The sequence below is a fragment of the Lepus europaeus genome, chromosome 13 (assembly GCF_033115175.1).
Source record: "Lepus europaeus isolate LE1 chromosome 13, mLepTim1.pri, whole genome shotgun sequence".
Lineage (NCBI taxonomy): Eukaryota > Metazoa > Chordata > Mammalia > Lagomorpha > Leporidae > Lepus > Lepus europaeus.
In genome coordinates, this window is record NC_084839.1 from 98,741,667 (window position 1) to 98,769,089 (window position 27,423).

At 39.4% G+C, this 27,423-nt stretch overlaps 1 protein-coding gene across 1 annotated transcript in view; it reads right to left on the reverse strand.

The window, feature by feature from the left end:
* The window catches only part of LOC133772929 (armadillo repeat-containing protein 3-like), a 127,013-nt gene that overhangs the window by 24,714 nt on the left and 74,876 nt on the right, over window positions 1-27,423 (reverse strand). The window contains exons 9-14 of the mRNA XM_062210084.1: window positions 26,470-26,653; window positions 21,258-21,410; window positions 21,065-21,170; window positions 9,383-9,632; window positions 7,043-7,179; window positions 5,712-5,880 (exon numbers count right to left, since the gene is read on the reverse strand). Of these exons, the coding sequence (XP_062066068.1) occupies window positions 5,712-5,880; window positions 7,043-7,179; window positions 9,383-9,632; window positions 21,065-21,170; window positions 21,258-21,410; window positions 26,470-26,653 (999 nt within the window). The remainder of the gene's footprint in view (window positions 1-5,711; window positions 5,881-7,042; window positions 7,180-9,382; window positions 9,633-21,064; window positions 21,171-21,257; window positions 21,411-26,469; window positions 26,654-27,423) is intronic.

The window sequence follows — 27,423 nt, forward strand, 5'->3', positions numbered from 1 at the left end:
GGTTGAGACAGGTTGCCATCTTAGATCGGCAGTACCAGTGGCAGTGGCAGGGAGAGAGCAACATTGGATCAGTGGTTCTTGTGTACATGTGTGATCCAGAGATTCTAGTTGAGGGAACAATCTGCAGTCCCCACTGACTTGGAGCCTGGCTGGGCAACCACACAGGTTGGTGAGATGCCCACAGCCTCTTAGGATCAAGACACCTAGGCAAAGCTGTCTCAGGGTACATCTGCCTCACAGTTGACTAGACACACTGGCAGGGCAGAGACCTCTGCATCCAATGACTATGGAAGCCTTATGTGCTGAGACCGTGGGGACTCAGTGGTTACACGAGAAGTTGCAGGGCACAGCTGGGTCTCTGGCAATACTGGGCATAGCTCCACACCCTTAGAGCTCCTTGGTACCCTAAAGCAGATCATTGCTCACAGTGAGGACTGCCAAGATCATCTGTGCAGTTCATATGGTGTTGAGGAACATTGACCAGAGCTCCTTGGCCAAACCCACCACCTCTTGGTATCCATTGAAAGTGCAGCCATTAGAAGAAGAGCTAAGCCACAGAGGCATAACTCAAAAATAAAAGCCAACAGAGGAAAGAAAACAACAATCAACTCCACAAATGCCTAAAAACAAACACATAAATTTAAGAAATAAGAATAAGGAAGACACCATGACCATCCCAAAGGAAGAAAACAACATTTCAATATTAGAATGTGAAGATGAAGAGAATGAGGAAATACCAGGAATGGAATTAAAAAAAGTTAACCATAGGACTAGTCAAAAGCAATCAGAAATAAATCCACAAGCTAAAGAAGACCATACATGACATGAATGAAATTGAGATTTTTAAAGAGAAGTCAAAATTAAATATTAGAAATGAAGAATTCATAAGATCAAGACAGTGGAAAGACTGAAGAGCAGGCTTGGCAAGGCAGAAGAAAGAACTAGAAGACAAATCTTTGAGAATCTTACAGTCAGACCAAAAAATTAGCAAATGAAAAACAGTGTTGGAGATTTATGGGATACTATCAAATGATCTGATATGGGTCGTAGGAGTTTCTAAAGGTGTGGAAAGAGAGAATATATGCTATTTAAAAGAAATGTTAAGGGACCTAAAGAGAGACACAGACTCCAACACAATAGTAAAGGGGGGCTGCAACACCCCACTTTCATCAATGGACAGATCAACCAGACAGAAAATCAACAAAGAAACAGTGCAGCTAATCGACACTATGACTGAATGAACCTAACAACTGATATCTTTAGGATTTTTCACCCCACAGCTGCAGAATACATATTCTTCTCATCAGTGAATGGAATTTTCTCTAGGATTGATCACATGCTATGCCATAAAGCAAATCTCAACAAATTAAAAAAATAGAAATCAGATCATGTATCTTCTCTGACCATAATGCAATGAAGCTGGAAATCAACAATTCAAGAATCTCTAGATCACATGCAAACACATGGAGACTGAACATCATGCTCCTGAATGAACAGTGGGTCATAGAAGAAATCAAAAGAGACATCAAAAAATTTCTGCAAACTAGTAAAGATAACAACACAACGTCAAAACTTATGGGATACAGCAGAAGCAGCAGTAAGAGGGAAATTTATAGCAATTGTGTATATATGAAGAAATTGGAAAGGTATCAAATAAATGAGTGCATCTCAAGAACCTAGAGAAACAGCAAGCCAAACCCAAAATTAGTAGGAGGAAAGAAATAATTAGAGAAGAAATAAACAAAATTGAAACAAAAAATACAAGAGATCAGTAAAATGAAGTGCTGGTTTTTTAAAAAAATATACAAAATTGGCCTGAGCCGCAGCTCAATAGGCTAATTCTCCGCCTGCGGCGCCGGCACACCGGGTTCTAGTCCTGGTTGGGGCGCCGGATTCTGTCCCGGTTGCTCCTCCTCCAGTCCAGCTCTCTGCTGTGGCCTGGGAGTGCAGTGGAGGATGACCCAAGTCCTTGGGTGCTGCACCTGCATGGGAGACCAGGAGAAGCACCTGGCTCCTGGCTTTGGATCGGCACAGTGCACCGGCCGCAATGCGCTGCCATTGTGGCCACTTTGGAGTGAACCAATGGAAAAAGGAAGACCTTTCTCTCTGTCTCTCTCTCTCTAACTCTGCCTGTCAAAAAAATATATATATGTACAAAATTGATACACCATTGTCCCAACTAACCAAAAAAAAAAAAAGATGGGGAAGACCCAAATTAAGAAAATCAGATGATAAAGGAAATGTAATAATAGATACCACAGAAATAAAAAGATCATCAGGAATTACTATAAAGAGCTCTGTTCCAATCAATCAAAAAGTCATGAAGACAGAGAAAACCTAGACAGACCAATAACCAAGACAGAATTTGAATCAGTAATAAAGACCTTCCCAATAAAGAAAAGTGCAGGATTGGATGGTTTCACTGCTGAATTCTACCAGGCATTTAAAGAACTAATTCCAAATCTTCTCAAGCTATTCAAAACTATGAAAGTGAGGGAATCCTCCCAAAATACTTCTATGAAGCCTGTATCACATTAATTCCTAAACCAGAAAAAGATAAAGCACAGAAAGAGAACTACAGACCAATTTCCCTGATGAACATAGATGCAGAAATCCTCAACAAAATATTAGCTAATTGAATCCAACAACACATCAGAAAGATCATTCACCCTGACCAAGTGGGATTTATCTCTGGTATGCAGGGATGGTTCAGCGTTCTCAAATCAATAAATGTGATACTTCTCATTAACAAAGTAAAGAACAAAAACCATATGGTTATTTCAATAGATGCAGAGAAAGCATTTGATAAAATATAACATCTTCTCATGATGAAAACTTTAACCAACTTGGGTCTGGAAGGGATATTCCTCAACACAATCAAGACAATTTATTACAAACCCATGGCTAGCATCTTATTGAATGGGAAAAAGCTGGAAGCATTCCCACTGAGATTTGGAATGAGAAAGATGCCCACTCTCAGCATTGCTATTAAATATAGTCCTGAAAGTTTTAGCCAGATCCATTGGACAAGAAAAACAAATCAAAGGGATACAAATTGGAAAGGAGGAAATCAAAGTATCCCTCTTTGTAGATGCCATGATTCCATGTTCAGGGGACCCAAAAGGCTCCACTGAGAGACTATTAGAACTCATAAAAGAGTTTGGTAAAGTGACAGAATATAAAATCAACACAGAAAAATCAATAACTTTTGCATTCACAGACAATGCCATGGTTGAGAAAGAATTTTTAAGATCAGTCTCATTCATAACATCTCCAAAAAAGAATTAAATACTTTGGAATAAATTTAACCAAGGATGTCAAAGATCTCCATGATGAAAATTACAAAACACTAGAAAAGACATTTAAAAATGGAAAAACCTTTCATGCTCATGGATTAGAAGAATCAACAAAATCAAAGTGTCCATACTACCAAAAGCAATTTACAGATTCAATGCAGTCTCAAAATACCAAAGACATTCTTCTCATATCTAGAAAAAATGATGTGAAAATTCATATGGAAACACAAGAGACCTCGATTAGCTAAAGCAGTTTTGTACAACAGAAACAAAACCAGAGGCATCACAATACCTGCTTTCAAGACATATTACAGGGCAGATATAATGATAAAAGCCTGATACTGGCATAAAAACATACCTGTAGACCAATGGAATGTAATAGAAACTCCAAAATGCAACCCATGCATCTACAGCCAACTTATCTTTGACAAAGAAGCTAAAAACAACTCCTGGAGTGAGGGAAGTCTCTTTAACAAATGGTTCTGGGGAAACTGGATCTCCACATGCAGAAGTATGAAACTAGACCCATACCTTACACAAAAATCCACTCAAAATGGATAAAAGATCTAAATCTATGACTCAAAACCATCAAATTACTAGAGAACATTGGGGAAACTCTGCAAGACAGTGGTATAGGCAAAGACTTCTTGGAAAGGTCCCCAAAGCAAAGGAAATCAAAGCCAAAATTGAAAAATAGGATTACAGAAAACATAGAAGCTTCTGCACTGCAAAAAACCACTCAGCAAATTGAAGAAGCAACCACCAGGATGGGAGAAAATATTTGCAAACCATGCAACCGATAAAGCATTAATGTTCAGAATCTTTAAAGAGCTCAGGAGATTCAAAACAACAAAACAAACAATCCATTTAAGAAATGGGCAAGGACTTGAACAGGCATTTTTCAAGAGAGGAAATTTGAATGGTCAACAGACACTTGAAAACATGCTCAGGATCATGAGCCATCAGGGAAATACAAATCAAAACCACAATGAGGTTTCACCTCACTCCAGTTAGAATGGCTCTCATACAGAAATCAACAAACAAATGCTAGCAAGGATGTGGGGAAAAAGGTACCCTATTTCACTATAGGCAGGAATGTAAACTGGTGCAGCCACTCTGGAAGATAGTATGGAGATACCACAGAAATTTGAATATAGACCTACCGTATGATCCAGCCATCCCACTCCTGGGGATTTACCCAAACCAAATAAGTCAGCATGTGAAAGAGTAATATCTAACCTCCATGTTCATTGCAGCACAATTCACAATAGCTAAGATATGGAATCAACCCAGATGTCCATCAATTGTTGACTGGAAAAAGAAATTATGGTAAATATACACTACAGAATATCAGTCAGCTGTAAAAATAAATAAAATTCTGTTTTTTGCAACAAGATGAATGCAACTGGAAACTGCCATACTAGTGAAATACGCCAGTCCCCAATAGACAGATACCATATGTTTTCCCTTATTCAAAGTAACTAATAGAGTACCTGAAATGTAATGTATTGGAGTGAAATAGACATTTTGAGATTCTATGTTTATAGCCTCTGTATCTTCTGTTGAGGAACAATGTTTTTTTCTTAATACTATTTGTTGAACTCTTACTTAGTGTAGGGTTAAGCATATGATCAGTAAGTAAACTGAAAATAGATCTTTGTAAAAATTAAGAGCGGGAATGGGAGAGAGAGGAGGAAGAAGGGTTGGAGCTTGGGTGGGAGGAAGGGTGGGGGGCAGTGTCACTATGTTCCTAAACCTGTATATATGAAATAAATGAAACTTGTATAATTTAAATAAAATTTTTAAAAAATTTAAAAACCACAATGAGGTATCATCTCACTCCAATTAGAATGGTTAAAATCCAAGATTCAAAGCAAATGTTGGAGAGGTAGTAGAGAATACAGTACCCTATTTCACTGTTGGTAGTAATGCAAATTATAACAGTCATTATGGAAGACAGTATGGAATTTCCCCAGAAATTAAAAATAATTCTAAATAATTCTAAATTCAGTTAAGTAAAACAATATTTTTCTATACTCCATTTTCAAATTTAATATTAAAATTTCATTTCAATTAGACTATAAGTATTAAAATGAAAAATGTACACTTATATTCACATAACAAACATTAAACTTTAGACGTATTAAAACCACCAAATTAAAAATGTTCCTTGTAGCACATAAAGCTGTGACTGATATTAATAAACTGACATAAATTCAAATAATCAGGCTCTGTAGTTAAAGCTGTACAAAATTGCAAAATGTTAGAGCCATACAAAGGATGAAGGGTGATTTTAAAAGTTATGTCTGTAAAAACACAAATTAAGTGGTTATAATATTGCCACATAATGGCACCGTGATTAAAGGAAATATTGCCATCAAAAATACTAAAATACAAGTAAGTGCTGTCACCTACCCGGCCGTAGTCATAGAAGCCATCACAAATTATGTCACTGGATGACAAATAGCCAGTCTGGCTGTATTTCAGCGAAAGGTTATTGTTGAGAAGCTTGTTGTAAGCTACCTCACTGAATTTATTTTTTCGACTTACTGATAGATTAATTTCTTCAAGGATATCTAAAGCTCTGTCAATAGAAGTAAAAAATCTTATTTAGTTTACACAAGCACTCCCTGCTGAGTTCTCATTTGTGTACTTATTAATCCTTTTTTTGTTTCATTTAATAAGATTCATTTTCAATTATTTTATATACAGAAGATCAACTTAGTATATACTAAGCAAAGATTTCAACAGACTGCACCCAGACAACCACACAAGATATAGAGTATCAATCCAACAGGAAGGCATTACTATTATAAATGTGTATGCACCTAATTACAGGGCGCCTGGCTACTTGAAAGAATTACTAAAGGACTTAAAGGGAGATATAGACTCATACAATAGTAACACAGGACTTCAACACCCCACTCTCACCAATGGACAGATCGACCAGACAGAAAATCAACAAGCAAACAGCAGAGTTAATTGACGCTATAGACCAAATAGACCTCGTAGATATCTTCAGAGCCTTCCACCCCACAGCCACAGAGTTCACTTATTTCTCCCCAGTACTTATTAATCCTGAATGAAGAACTGATGTGCACATTTCCTCCATCCTTTAAGTTTGAGCAGCACGGATAGGAAAATGAATCAGCTCTTGTTGAGACCCTGTGTACTGTCTCACAGCTGAATGCTTTCAGAAAAAAACCGTTTTTTCACTTGAAGCAAAATTACTATTGGACCCCAATTTTTCAGCTAACCAGGCAAAATGCACTCAGAATAAGAATAGTTAAAATCAGTACAGTAAACCTGCTTATGGAACGTTAAAACCCTATTTGCTGACACTCCAAAGGCCACTAAGTCCCTTGCTGTTTCTAAGGACATCAGATGGCAATGAGCTTGGGCACATTTGCAGTTCTGGTGAACAGATGTGAGTGAATGGGAGGAGAGGAAAATAGGGTAAGTCCTGGTCCAACCCAATTCAACCTTGAAGTTGAGAGACAAGCAGGACTGTGTGTGCCGGGAGCAGAGAAAAGTAAGAGCGAAGCGTTTATCACGGAGATGATTTCATACAGGGCATTCAGTGAGCTCTGGGGCTGGGAAGAGCAGGCGTATCCTGGCCTCCAGGCCATCCTCAGAGCACAGGCCTGCCCCATCCGCGAGCGGTAGTGCAGGCTCTGCACCCGAAGAGGGCGCTCCTCCACGGTCTGCTTTCCCGGAGCCAGGCGCTGTGGTGGGCATCCACTCACCCGAGCCTGCATAACTCAGTGGCTGTGAGTTCATCGTTGGCGCACACCGCCACGGCCCAGCTGGCATGCCTTCTGACTTCTGCGTTGTCTGAGCGCAGGAGCTCTACCACGGGCTCCAGCCCACCAGCATTTCTTAACTATAAAGCAGAAACCAAAATTTGATGCATTAAACACTTCAGCTTTTAACCAGCTCATTATTGGATGGATGAAAGGTTTTAGCTGTGTAAAATTGTTTTAGTCTCTGTCTTTAATTACAATTATTAAATTCGGCAGGGATTAGGGAGAAATTTTTCCAAACCCCAATGAATAGGTGCTCACTTTGTCTTTATGGAGGGGCCCAGCTGCAAGCTGCAGATCTCCTGGGAGATAAAGACCTGCAAAACTGGCACCCTCCAGGCGAGCTCAGGGACACCATAAAGGATGTTAGAAGCCAAAATGCAAGGCCGATTTTATGCAGTGGGTCAAGCTGCCACCTGGGACCCTAGCATCCTGTATGAGCACTGGCTCCAGTCCCAGTTGCTCCACTTTCAACCCAGCTCCCTGCTAATGTGCCTGGGAAAGCAGCCGAGGCCCCTGCTACTCACATGGGAGACCCAGATAAAGCTCTGGCTTCCTGCTCTGGCTAGGTCCAGGCCTTGCTGTTGGCGCCATTTGTGGAGTGAAGTAGTAGATGGAAGCTCTTGCTGTCTCTCCCTCTCTCTGTAATTGACTTTCAAACAGAGAATTTTTAAAAAAGATTTATTTATTTTACGTGAAAGACTTACACAGAGAGAGAAGGAGAGGCAGAGAGAGCAAAAGAGGGAGAGAGAGAATCTTCCATCCGCTGGTTCAATCCCTGAAACCAGGAGCTAGGAGCTTCTTCCAGGTCTCCCACATGGGTGCGGGGCCCAAGGACTTGGGCCATCTTCTACTGCTTTCCCAGGCCATAGCAGAGAGCTGCATGGGAAGTGTAGCAGCCAGGTCCTGAACCGGTGTCCATATGGGATGCCGGCACTGCAGGCAGTGGCTTTACCCACAGCACAAGCCCCTGTAATTGACTTTTCAAATAAATAAGTACATTAAAAAAAAAAAAAGCCAAAATCCAAGACAAGGTGGGCACTGCACTGATGACTACTACCTGTGCCTTACCTCCCCAGCTCCCAGGACAGAACCTGATAAGACCACCTGCTGCAGGTGCTCTCATCACCACAGCCCTGAGCCATGGAAGGCCAACACTAGGGCAGCCTTACTAACAAACTCTGTCCCCAGAAGAACAGCCACCCTTCACCTTCCCAACCCCAAGGGTGGCCTCCTGCCCTGCCCCATGGCCCTGGGGGACCTCTGTAAAGTTTACTATTCCAAAAGTAATCTGGAATAGTAATTTAAGTAGAAGGAAAGAAAGAAGGGAAGGAGAGAGATGGAGAGAAAGCAGTACAGTAATAGAAGAAGGGCATCACGGTTTTACAGGGATTGGGGAAGGAGCTTGTCTTCTCCCTGCCTGCATGTGGGATGCTCTGTTTCTTCACTTTGCTCCTGGATATGGGCTGTGCTGGCTTAAATGGCACATTTCAATGACCTTGAACTCTGTCTACTCCCCCCACATCTACTCCTTTACTTTCCTGAAAACTAACCGCCCTTTTGAATTTTGCTTTCTTCACCTGGTTTACCTGTACTGCATGTCTAAACAATACAGAGCTTAGCTTTGCATATTGCTTAACACAAACACATTACATGTTTTTTTTTTTTTTTTTAATTCTAGAGACAGAGAGAGGCAGAGATCTGCCATTTGCTAGTTCTCTTCCCAAATGCCTGGGAGCCAGACCTGCATTCAGGTCTCCTGGGTAGATGGCAGGGACCCAAGTACTTGAGCTGGGGCTCCAACTCAGGCACTCTGATATGGGGTGCTTTCTTAACTGCTGGGGCATCTGGCCCCTGGCACTGCATAATTCTGGATGTCATAAAAGTGATTCTTTAGATTCTTATAGTTGTAGTTCACTCATTTTTATTGCCTTAAGATCCCACTTTATGAATATTCATATATTTCAATTAATTTATCTAATCACTTAATAGTTGGACAATTTATTTATGCTTGTTTAGAGATTATAAACAATGTCTTCTCATATACAGAGGCAAGAGGTTTTTTGTTTTTTGTTTTAGGTATAGACAGAAAAAGAATTGCTGGATTATAGGGTGTCCTCATATCTTTGCTAGAAAAAGTCAGTTTTCCAGTGTTGTAATAATTTTGGAAGGTTTCAATAATAAGTAAGTTCAAATACTTGACAGTGTTTTAAATAATTAACCCACTGGTATGTACTGGTACTGAACAGAAAAATGAAGAACAAATGTTACTGTAACTCTCACCTCTGTCCGGGCCTCGACGTCACAGGCAGTCGCAGCCACAGTGAGAGCCGCTCTGCTCTGCACCACGGTGTTGGCCGAGCGCAGAGGGTTGACAATGGCCTGCATGACGCCTCGGCTCTGCACGGCCCCGCGCAGGGGCTCCTGCAGGGCCATGTTCGTTAACACTGTGGCAGCATTGGCAATGGCTCCATCTCGTTTACTGGACAGGATGTTTATTAATGAATCGATGCCATCAGCTTCAGCAGCAGCACTGGGCAAATGAAGTGATTCGGCTGAGTTTAAGAAACAGTCTTTGGAACATACTACCAGGCTTTTAAAACAAATGAATTCCAAAACACAATTTTAGAAATAAATTAATTTGCCCTTGAGGAACCCAGAATTGAGTACTAGTGACTTAAATAGAGTCTGGGAAAATTTCAGATGTGCATGGATCTAACTGATCCTTTTCCTGCTTCTACAACTTTTAATTACACGAATCTATCAACAACTATGTCTTAGAAATCCTATTGTACTGCTAATTTTTTACTCAGTGATTAGATCAGAAAATTTTATTCATAGAACTATTAAAATGTTCCTGATTGGTAGGAACACAAAATCATAAATAGGAGGAATAAGCAAGCATGGGAATTCATGACTTGAGCTACATTTTTTTAGCCCATATTTCCCTTCTTCAAATTAGGTTGCTAATTGTAGTCACAGGTTAACATATTTGAAACCAGCAAATCATTTTGCATGTGAATGTTGCTTTTAACTACTAAACATCAAAGATCAACGTCATGATATTGACAAACAGGCACATACATGTATGAGTACTATATGTATACTAAGTTGTTAAAATTCCTATTTCTGGTATGAAGAGACTACAGTTATCCATTAATACATAAACATTTTTTCATGATTATAAAGAATAAATTTTCTTTTAAGTATATGATACTTTTTCTAGTTTTTGCTATTTAATTGTTTTATAAAGTCACAAGACAATAAAAATAAAAATTAAATCATTTTAATGAGTGGCACATTATTTTATTATATTCCTTAATTTAGGAATTATTTCAAATAAGAGATATTTTAAGCAATATGATATACAAAACATCCTGGTTTCAAACAAAGATTCCAAATTATTTGCTAAAGATTCATTTAAATCACAGTAATGGAAGTCATCTAGAAGATAAAAATATTCAAAACTCCAATAACATGAACATCTCTTTTAAGTTTATATTTGACACTGGTTTTCATTTTGGATCATATTAATAAAACAAAATTGAAAAAAAGAAATGAGGCTATTTGATTTAGTCTTACTCTGTATTCTGATAAATTAAATTTAATTTGGTATTTGGTATGATCACTTAAATTTGCTGATTAGGCAGGAGAACTGGTGATCTCAAAGATAGAAATAATGACAACTATCCATCAAAGAGCAGATAGCCAAATATAGTTAAGGAGCTCGGTAGCTCCCTGTGAAAGGAAACTGTGATTGTGGCACAAAACTGACTTTAATGAAGTGAATGACAGGAATTGGACAGAAATGGAATGAGTCATGGAGGCAGCCCTGGAGACCTAGGGGTCAACTGGAGTTAACCTGAAGGATCATCTCTCAGGCCTGGCTTAAATTAACCCCTCCCATCAAGCACACTTTGCTGACACCTAGTTCTGCTATACCCATCCTCTGATCTTTGGCATACATCTAACCTTACTTGTGGTATTGATGTGCTGTAACTAGGTAGCTGGTTGAGGTCTGAGTTGGCTGGAAGTCCCTGATAGCCCCATGCTATCCCTCCACCTGTCGATCAAGATGCTCCCTTTCCCAGAATGTACCTGTTTCATCCAGGACCCAGAAGAGGTGGATGCCACAAAAACATGGACAGTAAGTTCTACATGGAATTTATGGAGGTATAAAATTCCCAGGTGGCTTCATGCATGTAGAGGCACCACTCCCTACTTCATAAAAGAGGCCACCAACCAGTGCTTTTCTTTTGCTGAGGACCATGGCTGGAGGTACTATTCAGGTGCTCTCTGTCTCTCCCATCCCCTTCTCCCTTGGGGGAAGTCTTCTGGTCCATTCATGATAGGCATTTCTATGTGGGGCAGCCCACACTCAAATGTGAATGTATGTTTTCTCTCTCTCTTAAGTACATCCTGTTCCTATTACTGCACCTTTGTAAACGCCTTCACTTAGAAATTTTAGCTTTGTGTGAGACAAGAGCCTGGACTAGAAATTAAAATATGCCCATACCCACAACAATATCTTCCACTATTTCTCTTGGAGGATATCCCCTAAAATTAAACTTTGGTTAGATGATATGTAACTGAAATTTACTTATATAAAAGTATTGGAAAGGTTTACATTGTAGCAGAAGGGACAGCATTTTTCTCTTCTAGGTGATAAAATATACACTCTTAAGATAATTTCACATTTAATTATCTCTCCTAGTATTAATTGGTGTGGTGGTCAATTAGCTTATGAGCAAGGGAAAATTTAGAGGCTCTAATACATTAATTAATCAGAATCTTCTCATATGTGTGCTTTCATATTTTTGTGGTCCAGATACTGAATTTGAAAAAAACAGCTGCCAACAAAACAATTATGTATGTTTTCTAATTAATACATAAAGATTTTCAAAACTCTTTTTTCCCTTTGACTTGTTTTTCAAGCACTTAAAGCAATCAACCTCTTTTATTGAAATACTTGGTATTTAAAAAATAATTATACATGCCCTTGCCCAAATGCCTAACTTCTTTGCTGCTTAGTGGTTGTTTCCTTTCACAATGTTTACTTTAAAAAAAAAACTTAGGCTGGCGCCGCGGTTCAATAGGCTAGTCCTCCGCCTAGCGACGCCGGCACACCGGGTTCTAGTCCCGGTCGGGGAGCCGGATTCTGTCCCGGTTGCCCCTCTTCCAGGCCAGCTCTCTGCTGTGGCCAGGGAGTGCAGTGGAGGATGGCCCAAGTACTTGGGCCCTGCACCCCATGGGAGACCAGGATAAGCACCTGGCTCCTGCCATCGGATCAGCACGGTGCGCCGGCCGCAGTGTGCTGAGAGCGGCGGCCATTGGAGGGTGAAGCAATGGCAAAAGGAAGACCTTTCTCTCTGTCTGTCTCTCTCACTGTCCACTCTGCCTGTCAAAAAACAACAACAACAACAACAACAAAAAGAAAAACTTAGAGAATTAAGAAATAGCATATAATGCAACTATTTCTTTTTTTTTTAATTTTTTTTTTTTTTTGACAGGCAGAGTGGACAGTGAGAGAGAGAGACAGAGAGAAAGGTCTTCCTTTGCCGTTGGTTCACCCTCCAATGGCTGCCGCGGCCGGTGCACTGCGGCCGGCACACCGCGCTGATCCGATGGCAGGAGCCAGGTGCTTACCCTGGTCTCCCATGGGGTACAGGGCCCAAGCACTTGGGCCATCCTCCACTGCACTCCCTGGCCACAGCAGAGAGCTGGCCTGGAAGAGGGGCAACCGGGACAGAATCCGGCTCCCCAACCGGGACTAGAACCTGGTGTGCCGGCGCCGCAAGGTGGAGGATTAGCCTGTTGAGCCATGGCGCCGGCCGCAACTATTTCAATAGCATCTATGATAGAATCCAAAAAACCTATTTTAAATAGAGGCTGGCATTGTGGTGTAGTGAGTAAAGTTGCCTTTATGGCGCCCATATCCCATATGAGCACCGGTTCAAGGCCCAGCTGATCCACTTCTGACCTAGCTTTCTTCTAATGTCTTGGGAAAAGCAGCAGAAGATGGTCCAAGTGTGTGGACCCTACTGCCTACAAGAGAACCTGGAAGAAGCTCCTGGCTCCTGGCTTTGGTCTGACCCAGCCCAGCTACTGCAGCCATCTGGGGAGTGAACCATGAGATGGAAGATCTCTCTTTCTCTGTCTCTCCCTCTCTCTCTTTCTCTGTTAACTCTGACTTTCAAGTAAAATAAGTAATTCTTTAAAAAGTACTTATGTAAGTGCTTACCATTAAATTCTCAGGCTGTCTTTGTGTATATCAAGGAATCTTAGCTTAGTGAAAGAAGCCAGATTCACAAAGAGAAATATCACATTTTCTCTGATTTGTAGAAGCTAATATACATTTTTCAAATCCTTAATATGTATGAGTGAAAGTGACATCTTGAAATTTGATTATTGCTTATAGTCTTGTATATATTTCTGCTGAATAGTGGTCTTTCTACTTTTTACTCATTGAACTCTTCATTTAATGAGACATTAAGCCTGTGAGTATAAATATATTATCACAAAAATTAGAAAAGAAATGAAGGAGGTGGAGGGGGAAGAATCATCATATTCTTATAATTGTATCTATTAACTACTTGAAACCTGCTGTTTACTGTTTATATTAAAAATTAATAAATAAAAAGAATAAGTTCCCAAAAAACTGTTTTTCTTATTAAAAAAAAAAACAAGAAAAATTGAGTCATTGAAATGTAGAGATTTGCATCAGATGTGCCTGGTTTCTTAGCCTTTCTGCTTTGACTTAGCTTCTTTCTTTCTCCCAGATATAGGCATATTTTGCCTTGGTTAATTTAAATCTCTACTTTCTGCTCTTTTCTTTGCTCTTTATGGAGACAAATGGAAGTACATAAAAATATAGCTGCTTAAAATCATCTAAGATTTGTGCTGGCATTGTGGCATAGCCTCTTAAGATGCCCAACATGCCCTATGGGCTCCAGGTAAAGCCATGGGATGCTCTACCTCTGATCCAGCTCCCTGATAATGCTCCTGGGGAAACAGCAGAGGATGGTCCAAGTATTTAGGCCTCTTCTACCCATGTGGGAGACCTGGATGAAGTCCCAGGTTTCAGGCTGTGGCCCTGACCAGCCCCGGCTGTTGTGGCCATTTGGGGGGTGGACCAGCAGATGGAAGATCTCTTTTTCTGTCTCTTCCTGTCTTTATCTAACCCTGCCTTTCAAATAAATAAATAAACCTAGGAAGGAAGGGAAAGAAAGGAAAGAAAGAGAGAGAGAGAGAGAGAGAGAGAGAGGAAGGAAGGAAGAGAGAGGAAGGAAGGAAGAGAAAGGAAGAAAGGAAAAGAAAGGAAGGAAGGAAGGAAGGAAGGAAGGAAGGAAGGAAGGATGGATCCAGGATAAAGCCAGGGTAAACAGGCAGCCTAACTTTTCTAAAAAATAAATAAAAAATAAGACACCAGAGAAAACAGTACATAGTGGAAGAGCTCCCTATTGAGAACATTTTGCAGCATATGTGTATATCTGTCCATAATTTGCTATGTGCAGCTCCATTTAAGTCTAAAAACAATAACTGAGACTAAATTTTTTTTGGGACTGACTTATTTCACTAAATATATATATAATATATTTACATAAAATAAATATATATAATATATATAATGGTTTCCAGTTGCATCCATTTAGTTGTAAAAGACAGGGTTTCATTTTCTATTACTGTAGAATATATTATTCCATAGTGAATATATACCATAATTTATTTCTCCAGTAACCAGTTGAGAATTTTTAGTTTAACACTGATTTTGTTTACCTCAAACCCTGGACATTCTATTTTTCTCTGTCTGTAATATGTACACAAGCTAAAGGCTATCATATTTTAAAAGCATAATACACAAGTCAATCTGCTTTGTTATAAAATCCAGAATTAGGTACAAATGTTTTTACAATTATTTTATTTGATAGTCATAGAGGGAGAGAAGAGGAGAGGGGAGAAGACCAGGAGAGAGAGAGAGAGAGACAGAGAGAAAGAGAGAGAGAGAGAGAGATCTTCCATCTGTTACTTCACTCCCCAGATGACCACAATGGCCAGGGCTGGGCCAGGTGGAACCCAGGATCCAGGAACTTCTTTCTGGTCTTCCACATGGGTGGCAGGGGCCCAAACACCCAAACATATGGGCCATCTTCAGCTGCTTTTCCCAGGCCATTAGCAGGGAGATGGATTGGTAGTGGAGCAGCCAGAACACAAACTGGTGCCTATAGGGTAATGGCTGCACACAGGGGTGGCTTTACCTGCTATACCACAATGCCACCCCCTAAAAATACTTCTGATCATTGCTATCATTAGTCTGCATCCAGATGGAGTTTAATCAAAAGTTTATAATGTAAACTGAAAAACAATAAGCAACATATATAGAATGTACACAAACATTTGTCTATATCATTTCATATATGTAAATTGTATCTAATGTATTGTGCCTTTAAACTCATCTTCTAATTCCATTTTTCCACATACTTTTTAAAGTTCCTTCATACACATTCAAGAGTTAACTCAACTCTACAGAAACTTTGATAGCAATGAGATTTAATAGTTTGTGTTGCTCTAGTATATCATATGTATCTTATATGTTTATATAACATCAGATAATCACTATTTAGCACTCCAGCTATTCACAATCAGTACAATGAATGTATCAAAGCATTTTGAAATGACTGCAGCTTAAAAAAGGACAAACACAAACACAGCAACTGCTAACCACACAAACAGGATATTAGTTTTTTAAAAGCCTCAACAAGGGCTGGTGCTGTGGCGCAGCGTGTTGAAGCCCTGGCCTGAAGCGCCAGCATCCCATATGGGCGCCGGTTCTGGTCCCGGTTGCTCCTCTTCTGATCCAGCTCTCTGCTATGGCCTGGGAAAGCAGTAGAAGATGGCCCAAGTCCTTGGGCCCCTGCACCCATGTGGGAGACTTGGAAGAAGCTCCTGGCTCCTGGCTTCGGATAGGCGCAGCTCCGGTCATTTCAGTCATTTGGGAGTGAACCAGCGGATGGAAGACCTCTCTCTGTGTCTCTACCTCTCTCTGTAACTCTGTCTTTCAAATAAATAAAATAAATATTTTAAAAAAACCTCAACAATAAAATCCTCTCATATGAGATGCTAACTTGCTGCAATGTGGGTCTCATGAAAAATAAATTTTAATACCTCATCCGTAGACTATACTTTGGGGAACACTCACAGATTCACTTAAATAAGTAATTCTGTCACTGAGAATAATGTTTTTAAAGATTTATTTATTTATTTGAAAGTCAGAGTTACACAGAGAGAGTCAGAGAGAGAGAGAGAGAGAGAGAGAAATGTTTCATCCGTTGGTTCACTCCCTAATTGGCTGCAACAGCTGGAGCTGCGCCTATCCGAAGCCAGGAGCCAGGAGCTTCTTCCGGATCTCCCACAGCAGTGCAGTAGCAAATGACACCCATTTACTACTGCTTTCCCAGCAACAGCAGAGAGCTGGATCAGAAGTGGAGTAGCTGGGTCTCAAACCGGCGCCCATATGAGATATTAGCACTGCAGGCAGTGGCTTTACCCGGTACGCCACAATGCCGATCCCTGAGAATAATTTTTATCCAAGAAACACAGGTCATAGAAATAATCCAACAAGATTTACAAAATAAAAATTTAGTTTTCTCCTTCAGAAGAAATGCAAACTCACGGAATAAGCTTGATGTATAGTTTGGAATTATTGATAAAGTTGTACAGTTATTGTCTTTGTTACATAAGGTTTTTGATAAGGTAAAATGTTTCAGTCCCCACTTTGATTCCCATTCAGAATTCCATTCTAGATTTCTGATGGTGCACACCCGGGTGGGAGTAGGTGATATCTCAAGTGCTTGGGTTCCTGCCACACACACGGAATGCCTGGATTTAGTTACCGGCTCCTGGCTTCTATACGGCCTAGTCTTCTTTGATGAATGAGCAGTGGATATCTCTCCCCCTCTCTCTATCATTCTGCCTTTCAAATAAGTAAAAATAAATAAATAAGTTTGAAAAAGGAAAATGGTTTCAGAAAAGTTCTATTTTCTCTCCTAACAATGAAGGTATTGTGGTTTTCTACTGACCCTAACTGGTAGTTTATAAATGGAGGAAGTTGGGGAAGCGAAGAAAAAATAATAGAAGAGTTGCACCGTATTTTAATGAAATTCATGTTAATTTAACATGAAGCACTCCCCAGTGTAACTAAAATATTATTTTAAAACATTATTGAAGGAAATTAAGCTGAAAATATTTCTTATTTCAAAAATTAAGAATTTTCACATTTCCCAAAAGTATTATAAATTAAAAAATGTCAGAGATGTTCAGTGTACCAAAAGGCTATCTGTCTAAATTAGCTAAATGAATTACATTTTTATCTAAAAGTTACAATTGCTTGTTTGTTTCCACTTTCTTTTTTTATTTTATTTTTAGTTTATTTGACAGGTAGAGTTATAGACAATGAGAGAGAGATGGAGAGAAAGGTCTTCCTTCCATTGGTTCACCCCGCCAAATGGCCACTACGGCCGACGCTGTGCTGATCTGAAGCCAGGAGCCAGGTTCTTCTTCCTGGTCTCCCACGCAGATGCAGGCGCCCAAGCACTTGAGCCATCCTCCACTGCCCTCCTAAGCCACAGCAGAGAGTGGACTGGAAGAGGAGCAACCGGGACTAGAACCTGGGGCCCATGTGGGATGCCGGTGCTGCAGATGGAGGATTAACCAAGTGAGCCACGGTGACGGCCCCTGTTTCCACTTTCAACTATTCCTTCATATAGGGACTTTTTTTTTAACCTTCTCACTTTTAATTTATTTGCTTAAAATAATTTTACTTTCCTTTCCCCTCCTTTCATTTTCGATGAGTGAATCTGGCTATCTTTGTCCTTATACTATGCCTTTAAATGGTTATTTTATTCTTATTAATTACTTTCCAATATTTTACTCATTTTAAGTAAACATTTTCCTGCAGACAATAATGGGTGAAAAGTGTCAATTAAATATTGTTATAGATGAGCCTCCACTGTTGCTTCTGAGATCGAATTGATATGGTGTAACCAGTTAGTTAAAAATTTAGGTGAGTTGGGACTCTTGTCTTTGCAAACTAGTGCTGTCTCTTTAACTGTTTATGTGATATGTCCATGTTCCCAGGATGCACTTGTTGTATCTGGGACCAGGGTGCACACTTACACCCCACCTGAGTTGTATATCTGCTGGGGATATCATTCCCTTCCTTTATAAAAAGAGGTAGAGGTACTTGTAAGTGCCATTCTCGTTTTTTCTCTTTCCACCCTGGTCTTGGATAGACCTCTGCTACTCAGAGGTTTTGTTTTTGATTTTTTTCCTCCCTCTCTTGTTTATGGGTAACTCTTTGGCCCACTCATGTTGGGCATCTCTGCATGGGATCGCCCACACTCATGTGTGAATGTGTATTTATTTCCTCACTTCTAAATAAATCCTGTTCCTATTTGTACACAATACTAGTCTCTGCTTAGTGTTTTTACTTCTATGGGAGACAAGAACCTGTATTGGAAATTAATGTATTCATTGCCCACAAAAAATTATGTAAAAACAAACAACAGTGATGGTAACTGTCTACTTTAAGTTATGAGTAATGGCCGACGTCAAATAATTTTTGGTGTGTTTTACACTGTCTTTTTCTTTTTGTCTATATTTTTAATCTAAGGCTATTTTACCCCAAATATCTACCTACTATAGGATGAGCACTGTCCCCAATGCTTGGGTTATTAACAGTGAATTAAATAAGTAGAGGTTGCTTCCTCATGGTTGCTGGTGGTGGGAAGACAGAACATAAATAATAGCGGGATAGGTGAGTTACACGTTATGTTAGAAAATACTAAGCATCTGAAGAAATGGCAGCAGAGAAGGAGGATGGACAATATGCATGTGTGGGTGCAGTCTAAGCACTGTGGCAATGTTAGGCCTCTTAGCCAAGGTGACATCTGAACAGAGACTTGAAGTGGGTAAGAAAGTGAGCTGCAGGCTTACTGGGACAAAGCATTCAAGCAAGAGGGTGGTGAGTGCAAAAGACATAAGGAAAATACTACTGTAAGTCAAGAGTACTTCCAGAATATATGTTATTGTCTATTTGTTTCACTCTTTGTCATTTTACTCTACATATTACTTGTAACTAAAGGAATTTGTGTTTGGTAATCTTTAAACTACAAGTTCACTAACCCATAACTTAAATATCTGGAAACTTCATATCTCCAGAACTCTCCAAGAAGCCAAATTATGCACTTAGAGGAGAGGCCTCAGGTCATTCTTTATGGCTTTTATATAACATTGACAAAGTTTGATGATCTGATACCCAAGCTTTTTTTTATTTAATAAACATAAATTTACAAAGTACAACTTTTGAATTGTAGTGGCTTTTCCCCCCATAACCTCCCTCCCACCTGCAACCATCCCATCTTGCACTCCCTCTCCCATCCCATTCTCCATCAAGATTCATTGTCAATTATCTTTATATACAGAAGTAAAGATTTCAACAGACTGCACCCACACACACAAGATATAGAGTACTGTCTGAGTAGTAGTTTTACCGTCAATTTTCAAGCTTTTAAGACAGAAGGGATTTGATGGGAATTTTAACAGAGAGGAAGTTAGAGCCTCTCCCAGTCAGATCCACTGACAGCATGGGAGACCTGGACTGAGCTCCAGCCCAGTTTCAACCTGGCTGAGCCCTGGCCACTGTGGGGCATTTGGGGAAGTGAACTGGGGAATGAGAGCTCACTCTCTCTGACTGTGACTCAAATTAATTAACTTAAAAAAAAAAAAAGGCCTGTGTATTTTCCTAACAAACTTGAAAACATTTTGAGAGATTCTGTAGTGATGTGGGCTAGGCAGGGAGCTGGTTAAGGAACTAAGGAACTGAGCTACCGCCAGCTGTCTTCTTGAGGCAGCCTCGCACTGCTGAAACCACACCCACTACAGTGTAGATCCAAAATGGCTACAGGCAGGGCACACTCACTTTCCCTTGATCACGGGCTCCCCCATCAAGCACAGGACACCATGATGGCCACACGCATGCTGAGCTCCATGTGGAGATGCCACGAAACTGTCTTGGAGATCACCACGTGCACTGAACCCCATTCACCCAGATTCCAATGAGGACATCACTCTCACCCCTTGAAAGGGGTGACCAAGCTTGGGGAGGGCAGCCCCCTCTCTCTTCTTGAAGGGAGGCTTCCCACTTTTTCTGAGTATGAACTATCTCTTTAATTCCTTTAGATAAATCCTGTCCCATTCTCACACTTTATCTGTCTCTGATTTGATCCTTCTCTCATGTAAGAACTTGTAATAAATCCAGTTGAGTAGCATGGACTCCACAGCAATAATACTGTTGGAAAACAAGCAACTGTGACCCTATTTTTATGAGGGATCCAAAAGTATAAACCAAGACAGAACACATGAAATAGTATGCAAATTATCTTGAAAATATAAACTATTAAATTCAGAATATTTCAAAGTGTGAAATAGAAGATAGTCAAAATGTTCACAGAAATGCAATAAAAGATGTTTATTTTGGTGCAAAATGTTTTTGAAACTCATAGTTCTTTCATAATACTTATTTTCCACAAACTTGCTGTACTGTGTTTCTTTCTTTTTTTTTTTTTTGACAGGCAGAGTGGCAGAGTTAGAGAGAGAGAGAGAGAGAGAAAGGTCTTCCTTCCGTTGGTTCACCCACCAGATGGCCGCTAAGGCCAGCGCACCACACTGATCCAAAGCCAGGAGCCAGGTGCTTCTTCCTGGTCTCCCTTGCAGGTGCAGGACCCAAGGACCTGGGCCATCCTCCATTGCACTCCCAGGCCACAGCAGAGAGCTGGACTGGAAGAGGAGCAACTGGGACAGAATCCAGCGCCCCGACCGGGACTAGAACCCGGGGTGCCGGCGCCGCAGGCGGAGGATTAGCTAGTGAGCCAATGTGCCGGCCGTGCTGTACTGTGTTTCTGTACTTACTTTGCACTAGCAGGATTGCAAGTGGTGAGGTTTGCCAAGGCTAGAGCTGCAGCTTCCCTCACCTCTTCATTGTCACTTTTTAGCAACTGAATCAGCTGTGGAATCCCTGCATAGAAAGAAATGTGACTTAAAAATGTATATCCATGTGGACTGGGACACGGTAACCTAAAGTCTTTGTTTCCTGTTTGCTTACCATGATTATTGAAAAGACGTTTGCTGCCCGAACTCTCACACATTACTGAAATAGCTTGGGAAGCAGCAATTTTAGTTCCATCACTTTCAGAACCCAAAAGGGTTACAAGACACTTTTCAACCTCTTGTTCATGAAAGAATTTTCTATTTTCAGCTTTCACAAAAGAAAGGGAAAAATCAGAATTTTACTGCAAAACTGTGTAGGTATTACTGCTCACCCACCCAAAGTATGATAGGAAGTCAAACCATTTACTAGCTTTAGTATCAGTCTAAACTAAACAAGATCTATACCTACTAAACCTTTAGAACACAAAATTATGCAAAATGAATCATGGATGTTGCATTTTCCCCTGTTCTCTTACAGGATATCAATACTATTGCAAAGAAAATTCCAAAACAAGAGGCAACTTTTCAGCTTTAGCAAAACTCACTTAACATCAATCATGTGTTGACATGTATTGCTTAATATTCATATAGACTATCTTCTCACTAAAGGCAAAATCTTATTTGATAGCTGTTTTAAACACAAGCCCCAAGATTTGAAGATGCATTAATTGGTGATCTAGATGCTTAAGACTTCAGAACAGGCTGACACTGTGGTGCAGGGGGTTACATTGCTGCTTGGGACATTAGCATCTAGGACCAGGATGGAGTTCCTGGTTTCTGCCTTCAGCATGGCTGTGACCTGGCTGTTGTGACAATTTGGGGAGTGAACCAGCAGATCGAAGATCTCTCTCTCTTTCTCTATCTCTCTTGCTTCCTGTCGCTGTGCCTTTCAAATAAATAAATAGATCTTAAAAAATAAAAATAAGAAAAAAACTTCAGGTGAAGAGCAGAGGAGAAAACAAAAATAGGTACTAACATATGATCCCAAGTCTCAAGAAACTTGAAGAGTCATAGTTATCTTTTATCTGAATATGCAATACATACTTAAGTAGCAAAAATTAAAATAATTTCTTAAGTCGTAATTCACTTCAAAAAGATAATCCAAAAATACATTTAGAATAGTTTCCTTTATTTCAAAGCAGTTATGGGGCAAGTGCTGTGGTATAGCAGATGAAGCCTCCACCTGCTGTGCCGGCATCCCATGTGGGCACCGGTTCGAGTCCTAGCTGCTCCACTTCCTATCCAGCTCCCTGCTTATGTGCCCGGGAATGCAGCAGAAGATAGCTCAATTCCTGGGGCCCCTGCACCCATGTGGGAGACCCAAAAGAAGCTCCTGGCTCCTGGCTTTGGATCTGCTCAGCTCTGGCCTTTGTGACCATTTGGAGAGTGAACCAGTGGATAGAAGCGCGTTCTCTCTCGCTCTCGATCTCTCTCTCTCTCTCTCTCTCTCTCTCTCCCTCCTTCTCTCTGTAACTCTTTCAAATAAATAAAATAAATATTTAAAAAGTAAATAAAAACACAGTTATGATTCATTCAATTAGAAAACACTAAATTTGAAAGTAATGTGTTTTAATATGGTTTTGTTTCTTAAACATTATTTCTCTCCTTTAGTTTAATTTTTTATAATGTCAATTTCTTTACCATACATTAAATATTCCCTTAAGCTAAATTGGAGCATTAAAATCTAACTTCTGTTATGTTTATTTTCAGTCTTAAATAGTTGTTATTTTGTGTTCTAGCTAAATCTAAAGAAGTTATTACCTATTCAAGTGTATACTAGGAGAGGTATGTTAAACCAAAGTTAATTTTAGTGCCCAAGGAGTTACCAAGACTAGTGTGGAAAGAAAGAGTTTACAAATAACTCTGCTAAATTATTTAATTTGGTTAATCCTCTGCCTGTGGCAATGGCATCCCATATGGGCGCTGGGTTCTAGTCCCGGCTGCTCCTCTTCCAGTCCAGCTCTTTGCTGTGGCCCAGGAAGGCAGTGCAGGATAACCCAGGTCCTTGGGCCCTGCACCCACATAGGAGACCAGGAGGAAGCACCTGGCTCCTGGCTTCGGATCGGTGTATCTCCGGCCGTAGCGGCCATTTGGCGGGGTGAACCAATGGAAGGAAGACCTTTCTCTCTGTCTCTTTCACTGTCTAACTCTATCTGTCAAATAAATTTAAAAAAAAAATTATTTACAGTTCCTCCAAGATTTTTTTTGCAGATTTGACTTTATTAATAACCTTGATAAAGCTTATAAAATTGACATTCATAAAGTCATCTTTCATGATTAAAATAGAAGAATGTGTGAATGTGTTTTTAGGATGTTAATATACAAGAGGAGAATAATCTGTTAAAACAAGAATCTTTCAAAAATTGCTGATAATAATCTAGGCTATAATGTTTACATGTGGAGCTAATTCATTACTTATGCATATTTTAACTAACATCTTTCAGAATTTTTCAGAAATAATATCAACTAGATTTCCATTTTAAAGTTAAGATATGAGTTCTCTCTTCATTTAATAACAATTCAAAAATTTTTCACAGGTGCACTGTCAGATTCAGATGGCACCATATCCTCAAATTTTATACCATGAAATCTAGCCAAAACCGGCACAGGCTAAGTTACTTAAACTAATCATGAACCACATTCTATAATGCTAATATTTTAATCCTATGTTCCTTTTTATTTAACATTAGAATCTAGGCACTCATTAATTGTGTTTCATAAAAAAGCTCAAATAACACTTAAATCTTAAGTATGTGACTCCTAAAATGTTTTAAAATATATGTAATTCTTCATAGTTTTCAGTAACTAATATCTGAAAATTTTCTAGAGTTGTTGATCTAAAATGCTTAGATTTATCATCAACACTTACCTGATGCCACTAAATCAAATTTCCTAAATGTAATACTTTTAGCAAGGATTCTATCAGGAAAATCAGACAACAAAACTAATTTGAAAAGAATAATTTTGGAATATATAATTGTTGCACTCAAAAACAGTGTATATATAATTGTTAAAAATATTTTAAAAAATAATTTAAATAAATTATGTATTTTTTTTTTGCTGTACTGGGAATGCTAACTCCAACTGTTCACCAAACCTCAAAAGTATTGACCATAGCATGGCTATAATAGATTTAAAAGATGAACTGACATATTAACAAATTACTTTCATTGAATTTTGAAGTATTTATGTTTTCACTATGCAGATAATAAAGATGGCAACATAGTTATGCTGTTAATAGGATAACGAACTCTGAAAGCAACATTTGTGGGGCTGGCTTTGTGGCTCAGGAGTTTAAGCCACTGCTTGAGATGCTGGCATCCCATATCACAGTGCTGGTTTGAGGTTCAGCTACTCCACTTCCAGCCCAGGTTCCTGCTGTTGTACCTAGGAAGGCTGCAGAAGATGACCCAAGTACATGAGCCCTGCCACTGATGTGTAGACCAGGATAGAGTTCCTGGCTCTTAGCTTTAGCTTGGCCCAGCCCTGACTGTCATGGCCATTTGAGAAGTAAACCAACAGACAGATATAAGATTTCTCTCTCTCTCTCTCTCTCTCTCTCTCTCTCTCTCTTTCCTCTTTCCTCTCCTCCCCTCCCCTCCATTCCCCTCTCCTTCCTGTTCTTCTTTGTCTCTCTATCATTTTTTATTCGTTTGAAAACAGAGCAAGAGAAAGGGAGTCAAATCTTCTGATTTACTGGCCCAGGTCTGGCCCAGTCCTGGCTGTTGTAAGCATTTGAGTAATGAATCATCAGATGGAAGATCTCTCTTTGTCTTTCCCTCTCCTTCTGTCATTCTGCCTTTGAAACAAACAAATAAATAAATAAATCTTTTTTAGAAAATGAGAGCTAGAATAAAATGGATTAAAAGATTTATTTTTTATTTTACAAAGAAGCGGGTAGTTACTCCCACAAATGTTATGGTTGAGGTAGTTCAGAGGCTAAGCTTCAAATGCAGAGACTTCCTCAAATCCCTGTGCTTCCTACCAGAAGATTCACTCTCAAGGATTTATTGGGATATGTAGACATAAAAAACCCTGAATTTTTGTGGAGTCCCCAATCTTTTTAGAGTTCCAAGAATCATGAAATGAGCTTTTCAAATAGATATCTCCTAGGCTATAAGAAAACCAAAGAGAAGCTGAGATAGATAAAGCTTTTAGGTGTGACATTCTTCATTTCTTTCCAATACTCCTTCCTATAGGTCTCACTTAGCCAAGAAGTCCAGGAATAGAAGGACAACAGAACTGATATGCTATAAGAATTCCCAAGCTGTACTTGATAGAGTATTGAGTAAACCAACTTTTGTCTATAACGAAGCTTGATTCAGAGTCTGTATTTAGGTTCAGCATTTATAATGTGATTTATGAGAAAAAAAAGTTTTGCCTTGAAGAAATTCAGTACTGAATGTTTAGGAAATTCTTTCCATAATAAACAGATAATGATACATAGAGATTTATATATAAATCAGTTAAAACAGTCAAAGCTGTCAACATTTATAACACTAGTGATGTGGGAGAAAAATTAAATCACATCTAAAGATTTATATAACCATAGCTTGTCACAGAAATGAAAACTGGATTATGTAGATAGTATGCACATATTACTTTTCACATCTATAGAAGATGGTACCATCAACTACAACTGATTGGAAACTGCTTTTTTTTTTTTTAAGACATTCTATCCAATTTTTAAAGATTTATTTATCTATTTGAAGGGCAGAGAGAGAGAGAGAGAAAATTTGTTCATCAGCTGGTTTACTCCCCAAATGGTCACAACAGCTGGGCCTGTGCCAGACTGAATCCAGGCACCAGGAGTTTCTTCCTCAATTCCCATGTGGGTACGGGGGCCCAGCACTTGGGCCATCCTCTGCTTTTTTCCCAGGTGCATTAGCAGGGAGCTGGGACGGAAGTGGAGCAGCTGGGACTTGAACAGGTGCCCATATGGGATGCTGGTACTGCAGACAGAAGGTTTATCTTCTATGCCACAGTGCCGGACCCTGAAAACTACTTTATAGATATCATTCTGAGGAAGGGTTTCTTGCAACAATGCTTTCAGGACCATAAATAATGCATATATTCTATATAAGTACAAATTTATTATGTAAACATCATTAAATTAATTAAATTTAAGTAAATATTATTTTATTGTATTTACATTGAGCTTATTATATTCCTGACAAAGCAACCACTGATTTAACTCATGACTGTGTTTGGGCTTAAATAGTAAGCATACCACTATTCTCAGATGGTTATTTAAAAGCAGGCAAATACTCTAGTGCTTTTAGTACTAATCAAAATTAAGAATACTTGATTTAGATAAGTATACACACAATCATAAGCTGCTTTAGTAATTGCTTTTGCTGCATTCTTCTGAATATCAGGATTTGTAGAGCTTTCTGCAAATGATAGGAGCTTTTGAAGACCCCCTGTCTGCTGAATCAGCACCCTGGTATCCACGTCTTCAAGGCAATTGGCTATCACTGAAAGGGCTTCTGTATGAAGGTCATTCAATTCCTAATAACAAACACAAGCACAACTTTAGAAAGATGTACTGAAAGGAATTTATCCTACGCTTTATTTCAGAAGAGTCTAAGGACAGCAAGAACATAATTTTGTTGTGACAGAGGCCTAAGGAAACAGGAGTTCTGCTTATCAACACCACTCTCCCTAATCATCTTCTCTCCATTCCCTTACTCTCAAATGTTTTATGGATGAAAAATGAATGCCCTTGAGGAAGTTTCCAATAACGCTAGTCAAGTGAAATTGCCCAAACAATCTTCCACAAAAACGGTTCTAAAATCTGGAGAAAACTTTTTTAAAAAAAAAAAAAAAGCAGATGGAAACTGGAGGAAAATATATTTCTTAAACTGTGCAAATGGGAAAGGTAAATATTGTGAATTTGTGGTTTTCTTGCCTGAGGTTACTTGCAAATCCCTACAGCAATGGAAAAGAGTAACCTTATCTGAACAGCTAGAAATGTAAGGGGGAAATCCTTGGGGTAATGGAAACATAGAAAGGATGGTCCGTCATCACAGTATTGCACACAGAACTGCTTCTGACTGAGCTCACTTCACAACCAAAAACTGCAACAATGAACCCATGCTCATGGAATTCACTGGTCTTACCATGTTCCCTATCATCATAAAGCAGTCAGCTGCACAGAACGGCAGAATGGCCTTTTAAAGACTCACCTCTAATTCAAAGTTCTCCAGGAGACTATTTATGCTTTGAATTCGTGTCTGGCAAATAGTGGCTTTTCTCCCACAACCAGAAATCAGTGAGTT